The sequence below is a fragment of the Gallus gallus genome, chromosome 4 (assembly GCF_016699485.2).
Source record: "Gallus gallus isolate bGalGal1 chromosome 4, bGalGal1.mat.broiler.GRCg7b, whole genome shotgun sequence".
NCBI lineage: Eukaryota > Metazoa > Chordata > Aves > Galliformes > Phasianidae > Gallus > Gallus gallus.
The window spans coordinates 10,599,092-10,609,855 of NC_052535.1; the positions used below are offsets into that span (position 1 = coordinate 10,599,092).

General features: G+C 44.1%; 1 protein-coding gene and 1 long non-coding RNA gene across 5 annotated transcripts in view; one reads left to right on the forward strand and one right to left on the reverse strand.

Moving 5' to 3' along the window:
• The window catches only part of LOC121110605, a 70,120-nt gene that overhangs the window by 55,822 nt on the left and 3,534 nt on the right, over window positions 1-10,764 (forward strand). For all 3 annotated transcript variants that reach the window (XR_006939118.1, XR_005859286.2, XR_005859285.2), the window contains one exon: window positions 7,124-7,276. This is a non-coding gene — a long non-coding RNA (uncharacterized LOC121110605). The remainder of the gene's footprint in view (window positions 1-7,123; window positions 7,277-10,764) is intronic.
• Window positions 2,915-10,764, reverse strand: part of GABRQ (gamma-aminobutyric acid (GABA) A receptor, theta) — a 66,696-nt gene continuing 58,846 nt past the window's right edge. Inside the window, exons 6-9 of one of the 2 annotated variants that reach the window (NM_001167704.2) lie at window positions 8,532-8,669; window positions 6,838-6,990; window positions 3,915-4,159; window positions 2,915-3,364 (exon numbers count right to left, since the gene is read on the reverse strand). In NM_001167704.2, coding sequence (NP_001161176.1) covers window positions 2,987-3,364; window positions 3,915-4,159; window positions 6,838-6,990; window positions 8,532-8,669 — 914 coding nt within the window. In that variant the 3' untranslated portion in view covers window positions 2,915-2,986. Of the gene's footprint in view, window positions 3,365-3,902; window positions 4,160-6,837; window positions 6,991-8,531; window positions 8,670-10,764 lie in introns of both variants that reach the window. The other variant, NM_001167703.2, reaches the window with a different exon arrangement.

The following is a 10,764-nucleotide window of genomic DNA, read 5'->3' on the forward strand; positions in this document are numbered from 1 at the left end:
CCCCCCCCCCCCCCTTTTTTTCCCCTTCTGTCATTCTGACCACCCTTTACATTGCAATCCCATATATAAAGGGTAGTTGTTTCAATATTATATTTACTGGCCAATCAGCAGGTAAGACTTCCTTGAAAGGCCAAATCTGCTGATAGGCAGCCTCCCTCTGGCATGCGTATTACTACATTATACTGCTGATGTCATAGAATACAACTTCATGACTTCCATTACAACTTCTAAAAGCCTTTTCCAAATTGAATCCCACTAGAAGGTCTAACAGTCTCCTCTGGACAACCTTCAACTTTCTGCACATCAGGCAGAAGAAACTACCTGATTAGCACTAGTCCTACCATCCAGTGCTGCTCACTCTTCAAACTGTAGATCTGTACATAGCTGTAGAGATCCACGTCAGCAATAAACTGCAGCATCAAGAAAACCTATTTTCAACAGTACCACTCCTGAATGTGGAAACCAGCAAGAGACTGTTCTGTAGGGCAGCTGGGAAGCTAAGCCTGATTTAACAATTGTGCTAAAACCTTGGTGAGCCCAGCGAGGCCTGGACTGAATGTGTGCATGCATGAACATGGGAGAGGGAGACAGAGATTGGGGATGAGTGAGAAGGATGGATGTTCCACGTTTATGCTTAGGAGTCTACCAGTAGAAAATGCATAAAGCACATTACTGATATAAAAATAACAATACTTATCACTCTGATGAGCCCTGATCCTGCTTCCTCCAAGTCAAGGCAAAACTTTCCATGACTTCGGTATTACTAGGTCAGGCCTATAGTAATTCACTTTTTCATAGCACTGTACAGACACAAATTGGTAAATGAAAAGATGTGCATTAGATACATCCGTTCTCTGACAAGCAGAAGTTTCCCTGGTCTCAGAGAATCACTTTGCTCTCCCAAACAATGAGAACTTAAGAAAAAGGAAGAGAATGCTATCAGTAAAATAAAGGGGTGTTTGGATTCAAGGCAGTGTGTGTGTGGCTGGCATGTGAAAACCTCCATCAGGTAAGAAAAAGGTTCTCATAATTACTCCATGAATGGCAGAATGACCCAAGGGTTAAAGTTTTGCACTTGTGAATTTATTATTTTCATGGCTTTTATTAACATTGTAAGGGAGATAATCAATCATCAGTGATTGCCCAAGTGGCCAATAATTCAGTGATTTATCTGAAAGTCACTGGCTCCTTTGGAAAAGGAGTACCCTTTTGTACCTTAATAACATGTGCCTGCAGATGGAAGCTACTATAGACTTAAGGGCTTCCACAAGCACTGACAAGCTCAGCACTTTCACTGCAACCTTCATTCTGCCCAGTCTTTGAAGACCACTGTCTTCCAGAGGGATGATGCTCCATAGAACTCTACTGCATCCTTAGTTGCATCTTCTGCAGGAAAGGACACAAGGTGCTCTTCTCTGCGTGGTTTAACAGACACAAAGCAAGGCCATATAAAAGCAGAACATATTAGAGGGTGGTAGATCACCATTTGCTTCTGAAGCTCTCAGGAGAGGGAATAGTTATCATTTCTGGATATTTTCATCCTGAAATACAACAAGAGTTAAAAAACCTCCACCCCTTCCTGCACCTTGCTGTAGGCTATGGTCATTTGGTGGGCTGGAGCGTGAAGTCCCTTGTCTGGCACAAAGAGCAGGTAGAGAGGGGAAATGGCTGAGTTTTCAGAGTCCCATAACTGCTTTTCTCCCAAAACTCAGTAAGAAAGATGCAGGGTGGAAATGATTAGGAACAAGCCCTCATTTCAGGACTAAACCAGCTTAGATCAGATGCCAGCAGTGGACAATGGCATCATCCCATTGCTGATCCCCAAAACCCTCTCTCTCCTCAGCAAGTGTATTTGCACAATCTATTGTCCCCAGCCCCGTGTCTCTAGTACAAGCTAGGACTCCAAGTTTGCAAAGTTGCAATGAGCAAACAAAACCCTGCTATCCCCCCCAAAACATTGCCAGTTAAATGTCATCTGTGTTCTCTTTCTACAAAAGACATTACAAAACCCCCCTCCCCTGCTCCCCTCCCCAGAAAACATGCTTGCACACACACATCCACATCCACGCTCACACACTCCCAGATGTGTCTCACATGCACACATTCATTCACGCAGGAAAAACAGCTTGCAAACTCCTGAAGGTGGAAAAAGGCAACTTGCAAATGTGCCTTTGCTTTTGATAGGCTCCCTCCTCCCACCCCCCCTATGCCCCACATTGCCCCTTCCCTCCCAAATAATTGCCCTGTCCTCCCCCCTTCCCAGTTCTTCCAAAATAAATATTCTTTTTATTTGTCGGTTTAAAAGATTCTTTTAGGCTTGTAAGCAAGAGAGAGGGAGAGAGAAAAAGAAAAGAGAAATCTCATAGCATGAGAATGAAACCCCACTATCTCATGAATCCATGAAGGAATAAACATGAAGGGGTTGGGAACAGTGACAGAAGAAAGATTAAAAAAAATAATAATAATACTGAGAAGAGAAAGATGAAATTATGAAATTCAGTAGTGAAATGGAAGTGAGGATAGTGCATTAGTGAGCACAGCCAAAGATAACCTATCTCCCCACACCAGTTTTTAACTCAATTTCTTTATATCTCCCCCCCCCCCCTTTTTAATACTTTTTTAAAATTATTATTATTTTTCTTTTTTTTTCTATCCTTTTTCTTTTTTTTTTTCTCCTTTTTTTTTTTTTTTGATTTTTTTTAACAATGGTTTAAGTCCTTCAGCAGGAAACCAAAATCAAGACAAACACATCCCTCCCTGAAATCAAATCCCCTCCCGTATACCTTTCTTTCCCTTCCCCCCCCCCGAACACTCCGTGGTTCTATATGTGCTGAAAAGAGAAGAGTAAGCTTAGAATAATTCTAATGAATCAAAGGAATAAATGATAATGATAGTAAAGAGTAAAACCCAAACCCAAAAGACCACAACACTCCTGTGTTGTCATTGTCTGAGTGTCTGTCCCTATCTCTCTTGGAGGCTGCAGGCATCAATTTACATAGTACAACCAGTAAACAAGGTTGAAGAATCCAAAGGTGATAGGAAAAATGATTCTTGACCACTTGTCAATGGTGCTGACATCTGTTAGGTCTGGGATTTTGAGCTTCAGCTTAGATGACCGCCGACGGAGACGGCAGTTGGCACGGTTGCGGGCTGCGGCATGGTGGGTCAGTGGGACATGGCGGTCCAGGGTTGGGTGGTGACCAAATCCATCCCGGGAGGCCAGTGGCTTGCGGAACTGAATTCCTGAGCCTTCAAAGGACATGACAGAGTTTCGAGAGTCGCCAACACTGCTCATCATGTCCGTGGCCAGCAGCTCGTTGTTCATATCCAGAGTGCTGAGGAGGATGTTACCGTAAGGGTCAACCTAGAACAAGGGAGACAGAGAGAAAGCTAGCAGGGATGTCTTGTGCACTGTGTGCACAGCTACGCCACCAGGGATGATTTTGAATTGCTTTCTGTATATTGATGCTGGTCTTTGGGTTGTAAGTGGGCTCTGAAGCTGGACTTCTGCATTTGCAAAGGTTATCCATTGATGTTGGTTGCCCACAGGCTAGAGCCTGTGCTTGCAGCAAACTTGTGAGTGGAGTAATGTGTTTGTGCCAACAGAGTAGGACCAAAAGCCACAAGGGTACCTTAGAGTACGCCTGCCCATGCAAGAGGATGGTCCTGATGAAACTGGCTTGAGGATAATGACCAAATGATCAAGGAGAAAAATTCCCACTAAAAACTGGGAAGAGATCCTTCTCGGCATCTGTCTGCAAACTTAAGTAGATCTAAGTTTATCAGACAAGGGAACTGGAGTTTCTTGTGGTGAAGAGATAGACTGCTCCACAGCTCATCCAGGACTGAATGAACAGTGGAGAGTTTGAGTTCTCCTGCCACAATGAAAGAAGGGGACAAACCTGCTCTCTCACCCTCTTTTCTTCATAACGATGGCGTTCATTGTTGGCCTTGCTGATCCGTTCACTCTGTTTCTTCTGCTGCCGGGGGCCTCGTCCAAAGAATATGTAGTTGACGAAAGCATATTCCAGGAGTGCCAGGAACACAAAGACAAAGCAGCCCATGAGGTAAACATCAATAGCCTTGACGTAAGGGATCTTAGGGAGAGTTTCCCGCAGATGAGTGTTGATGGTAGTCATTGTGAGTACCGTGGTGACCCCTGTAAGGAGAGGGTAGGAGTTCTGTTATCAAGGTGCGGTGGTTTCCTGAAATGCCAATCTCGGCTTCCCCATCCCTTCTCCCATCTGCGCTGAACCTCAGAAGGGTTGGAAGCAGCAAAACTGGGAAGAAAATTGTTATTATTCTAAGATCGACGGCCCATTGCAGAAAATAAACAAGCTATCAGTAGTGGGAGAAAATGTAAAAGCTCAGTAGCATCAGGACAATGTGGGTCAATGTTCTCTGGACCTCAGTTCTCTGAGTTCTCCCTGATCATCCTTCTTTCACTCACTGTGATAGGAAATACACAGTTTTGCTTTGTCTCTCAAATTTTCTCCTCCATCTTTCCTACTTCATGAACTCATCACAATTCCCTGGGCACTACTGAATGCCTCAGTATCCTTGACATGAATTTCTAACATGCTGTGACTTTCTAATGCCATAAATATGAGAAGGAGATAAGAGACTCCCCACTTCAAGAGTCTCTCTTCTTTTACCTGCCTCGAGGCTTCTATCTATTTCCTTGACTCCATCAATTCCTACCTTTCTCTCACCAGCTTTACCACCCACTACTTTAATTATCTGAGCTCCTTTCATGGCTCTCATGTTCTCCTTTTTATGTCTACTCATATTTCCTGCATCTTAAATAAACATTTCTTTGACCATCTACTCGGTCTACTTGGTCTACAAGAGCTTGGTGCATCATGATTATAGTCTCAGCTTCATTCCTTTCCTTCAGTTTGTTCTCAGCTTCTGGCCTGTAAACTCTCAGAATAGCTGCAGATTTGTCTCTTCAACAGTCTTCTGCCAGCCTCAGAAAGTAGCAGTTGGACTTCTTTTGAAGCAGAAACTGTCTCTTCGACCTAGTCTTCTTTTCCCTCTTCTCAATCTCAGCTGCCATGTTTTTGTTACTACTATGCTGATTTCCTTTTCCTCAAACATCCTTCCTCCTCTGCTGGCAGTGTTCCAGACCAAGTTCTTTGTCTTTAGCTCTCTTATTCTACGTGACCTTACTTTGCTCTTCATTTTTTAGCCCTACCTCTACTGTGATTGCTCCCAAATCTGTCTGTGCATCCCGGAGTTGTGCTTGTCCTGTTTTCCCATCAACTTTATTGTTTTTAGTGTCATTCCCAACAAAAGACTTAGAGAGCTAATAGTCTTCAGCTCACAGAAGATTAGACAGAGGGAAGATACAGCGATAATTTTTGAATACCCAGCAGTCTGGTGCAAATTAAGGGGGAATAAAATGTTCTCCATGTCCACCAAAGACAGACAAATTGCAATAGAGATTTAGAACACAGGAAAAGGAGGGATTTCTGATTTTACGAGGAGGCAAATCCAGAGGTATAGTGGTTAGAGGAGGCTGCACATTCTCCTTCTTTGTAGGTTCTTAGGAACGAGTTAGATAGAGTGCTGTCAGAAATGGCTCATTGAGAGCTGTTCCAGTTCTGGTATACAATGTTTTTTCTTCTGTTTTCTCCTTTGAATCCAGATGTCAGCTGAAAATCAACAGCAGTGCATCTCACGTCCACCCTTCTGCTTGTACTCTCCCTGTGAGAGTCTACTATGTCTACTATGTCTAGCAATGTCTGCTGTGGTCTTTTTACTCTCACTAATGATACTCTTGTCATTGCAACTTACCTTTTTAATTTACCATGTTCCTCTTTTCCCTTCCTTGCTCCAGCCTCTCCAAACAAGCACAGCCAAATCATTTCTTTTATGTCTTTGTACAAACCACCACTGCTCTGCCTTCTCCTAAAGCTAATTTAAGCCCCCAGCCTTCTCCGTAAGACCCAGCCTTTAATTGCCTTCCATTCCTTATCAGAGCCTTTTCCCTGCCACAGCTGAAATCTTCCCCCCTTGCCTTTCCTATTTCCTCTGAACTTCCCATCGTGTTGCATAGCCCCATTCTGATATGCCAGCCACTCCACTTGTCTCATGTTCCTTCTTCAAAATCCTCATCTGCAATCCACCCCCACTTCCCTTCTGTTGCTTAAAGGATCTCTTTCTTTTCCTCTTGTAGGAAAACATCCCTATTTAGGGGAGCATATGTTTAAGAAAATCTTTTACTTTACTGTCCCACATTTGACTTGGTTGTGAAGGTCATCAGTCACAAAAAAAGTGTCTGTATTGGGCCTAAAATATCATGAAATTGTGTAATGCCACTTTCTTTATCTCCTTAAAATTTTAGCCATTCACTCACCATTCTTACTGCTCTTTGGCCATCCACTCTTAGCATTTATCATCCAACTAACCTGCTCTCAGCACACCTGTTAATCAAGAGATGCTCAGACTTATCTACTTAATAAAACAAGTACAAACTGGAGTGAGGGAGCTGGTGGGTTCATAGCGTGTCATAGTCTCATGCATCTGAGAAGCTGTGACCATTTATACCTTTGTTATAGATAAACAAATTTCCCACAGAGATCTATACTGTAACTTTTACTGATTCAATCTTGGGAGATAACGATATTTCCAGAAACAGTAACACTTCAGGCTGAAAACTTGCAGTTTGTTCTCCCAGGAAATGTCGTTCTTTTGGGATGACAAATTTGACAGAACTAACTGTCATGTTTAGATGCTACCTCATCAAGAAAAAGATATTTTCTTTCTTGGAACTGTCCTGTTTGATCTCCCTCAGATCTCATATTCTTCAGCGTATAATGGAAAGGTACCTACCCAGTGCCACTCGTGCAGCAGAAGCATCGTAATTGATCCAAAAAGACACCCAGGACAGAATGGTGATGAGGATAGATGGCATGTAAGTCTGCAGGATGAAGTAACCAATGTTCCTCTTAATTCGGAAACTCAAAGATAAGCGCAGGTATGAACCTGTCAATGAGATATTAAAGGGAGATGTCTGAGAGGAAGGCAAAGTTGTATTTATAGTAGGAGCTTTTATTTGGAAAATGTTCTCGAGAGGCAGTGATAATGAGGAATCTCTCCTCTTTTTTTTTTTCCTTAGGTTTTACAGATTCATCAGAGAAGAGGATCTCTTCAGAGTCTGCTCGATTGGCTCAGAATATTAGGAAGAAAGGAAGCTCTACGCAAGTTACAGTATTATATCAGACATCATGGGAGAATGTCTGTTCAGTACTCAGTTGAAACTGCCGTTATGGTATGTGCCAAGAAGATGTGGGCTTGTACAGGGGACTTCAACCCTATATCCGGATGCAATAAGATCATTTTCCGTTGTTTCATGTGCTAGTTTTTCCTCCAAACAGCAATGAAGATATGAATAGCATTTTTCCCATGCTGTTCTAAAACTGGGTTATGGTCAGACTGGGCAAATTCATACACAAATGGAGTACCATTAGTTAATCTGTAGATCTTTTTTCTTTTTCAAGATCCTCCTAATCTTTTAGCAAATCTAATGAGGATAGTGACAACAACAAGTGCTTTTACAGTTCTTCCACTGGAGCACGGTCATTTTGACAGGGACAAAGCAGCAACCCTCTCACTGCTGTGAAACAAAGTCCAAGCTATTCCTCCTTTTCACCTCCTTCCCTAAGCAACACAACAGACTGAAATATGAGTGTAATTGTGGGTTGGCAGCTAAGCTAACAAGAGAACAGCAGTCTGTAATGATCAAGGAGGAAGACTGGGAAAAGGAGGTTATATTTTCTCATCACTGTGTACCATTTATGCAGTTTGAATGTAGTACTTCACCAATCGATTTTTTTAAGGTCATATTCATCCAGACTGCAGAGTTCTTTTGGAAGGAGCATGGCTTCTTGTAGATGTCTAGATTACTGCTGCAATGGGACCTTGCTCCTGGCATGTCCATTGAGGTACCACTGTAACAACATCCCCATCTGCCACTGCCATGACTTTGGCTGTTACTTCATGGCATTTCAAAAATCATCCAATTTAACATGTGTGGCACTCCACTTAGGCAGTGAACTCCATACCAGATCAAAATGAAGTCAGCAACCAAAATCCAAACCCTGAATTATTCAAGGTGTTCTCTCCAGATCTTGTTGTTGCAGTGTGCAGATGGGCCATAGACCACTTGCTGTTCAAGAAAAATATTCTGCTTCTTGCTGTCACACCTACATTGACTTTGAGAGCCAGTTTCAAACCACATAGACACAAGATAAAGGCTGAGAACCTTCTAAGGTGGTTCTGTTTTGGATTTAGCTGGTGTTTCAACTAAGAAATGAAAACAAATGTAATAAAAATAAAAATGATTCCACAAGTCTTTGAAGAGTCAAATTTGGTGGGTACAGAAGATGGCTCTTTTTCAAGTGAATAGGACCTGAAGCCTGGATCCTAATTTAATACCTCAGAAACTAACTCAGACGAGCAACCACATTGACCTAGATCAACAGAAGGTTCATGAATTCCATCACACCTCTTGGGCAGAGACTCACCGGTGGTGAAGACCACTTCCCTGCTGACCAGTCTCTGCTCGATAATGGTGAACTGGGGCAGTTCTAGCACTTCCATCCCTGTGACAGCAGAATCATTTCCTTGCCAGAAGAAGACAATGTCATCAACCGTGTAACCATCTGCAAAGGTGGAAAAGCACAGAGAGAAAACTAAGCTGACGAGCTGCAGCAAATGACTCCCCCATTTTCTCTAAGGTGATTTGGAAGAGGATTCGAAGGAAAGCCCACACCACCAGACAGCAAGCACAGCCCCTCCTTGCTGACGTCATCTTCTTCAGCTGAGCTGGGCAGTACATTCCCCAGGAGGAGAGGAAAAAATTGGTCAGAACTCCCCCTTCTGGCTAGGATTCAGGAGAAAAAGGTGGGATATGGTCCGTCAAGTCTTGACTCGTGCTGCCTAATCTCCATGGCTAACATGACAGGGAGCTGTGCATCGGAAGCCGCTATCAAATGCACGAAACCTTGCATTTTGCTTTTTAAAAGCTGCCTCCTTTTACCAGAAGGGGGAGATCACAATACATTCTGGTGTGCACCAGGTAAACAGAGCCTCCAAGTATTGAAGATTCCCAAAGAGAAAAAGATTTACAGCGATGTTGAGAAGAAATATGAGCATCAGTACATCTCCCTCTTTTAAATACTCTCAGCCACAATTTGGAAGCATGCAGAGCCTCTGAGATGGGGGGCTGCTTTTGCCAAGCTCTGGCTGGAAAGAGCACTAAGGGAAGAAGAAAGTAGGTGAAATCCAGCTGGTGACAAATGCTCATTCCTTATTTTTCAGGGTAATGGATTTGTTCAGAGGTCAACTCAGCTGAGGGCACAGCCGTTAAGTTTTTTAACCCCAAACAGTACAAGGCAGGCAGGGCTGCACAGGCTGCAGGTACTGAGAAGCCCACAGCCATATCCCTGGTGCTTCGGCCTCATTTGGAACAAGGCCTGGGTGTTGAAAACATGCAGCTCCTCTCACATTAGTGTGATGATCACAACCCTGCCCATTGCACTTGTGTGCAAGGATTGATCTCCACTTGCAATTCAGTGCTTGTGGCAAAGTGGGTTTTGCAGCACCTGAACTGTTTTGCAGCACCAGAACTGTTTCTGGACATGGGGGCAGCCTCTTATTCTAAGAAAAGTGTGGAGCTGCATGGGAACACCTCTGTGCTCAGACATGAACTGTGATATGCACAGGCTTTGGTACAGCACCGCAAAGCTTTGTTCAGAGCATGATCTTCACCTATTGCCCCAGAAAGCCTGTATTTACAACCTGCACTGCAGCACGGCAGTCAGCCCCAGCCACGAGCCCTGGCAGCAGGGGTGGTTGGCTAGCAAGACCCAGCAAGGTCAACATCTGCTACAGAGAGCCACCACCGAGGCCAGCACCAGTTTATTAGTGACAGCATGGGAACGAAGAGCTGTTGGATGCACCATAGAGGAGAAGGAATTATTCAAATTGGCCTCAGGGGCCAAGGATTCCCTGTGCTCACAGCTGAACTTTTGAGGACAGTGTGATGCTGCAGCTCCTGGGTGGACAAAGTCCTGAGCAACCTGTTCCAGTCTTTGGGCTGGGGGCTGGACGATGACACCCTGAGGTCCCTTCCAAACTGCATTATTTGATGACTCTGTAGCCTCCAAGCCCACACCCTGTGCTCTCAGTCATTTCTGTGCTTATTCACCGATGCTAAAAAAGTGGAAGACTGTTATCAAGTGCTATACCAGATCTGCTTTGCTATAAATCAACTAAGCCAGGCCTCCACCTCCTCCCTGGTGGCAGCCTCTGCTCCATGGATGACCGGGTGGTAAAGCACCCGGACCCATGAACTCAGAGAATCAGAAGGACCCTGAAGTCACCTCACCCACTGCATACACCGTGGTGGCACAGGTTGCTGTGGTGCCTCATTACCCCAGCTTTGAGCACCTGTCCCAGAGCAAGTTGCTGACACCAAGCATGGAAAGCATTGCTCCCGGCGGCTGGTTCCTGTGGCTCAGAGCTTCGCAGCTAACAGAGCTTACATTTGAATCCATCAAGTTCAGACCTTTAGACACTGGTGGTCGCTCTGTGTTTTTCAACGAGGTTACGGAGCACTTCCCACCCTCTGCAGAGGTGCGCCCAGCCTGTAAACAAGTCACCTCTCTGCCTCCCTTGCAGTAAACAAAGCAGGCTGAGCTATTTCAGTTCCTAACTGCAAAACATCTGCTCCAGCCCTTGAATGCTTTTTAGCAT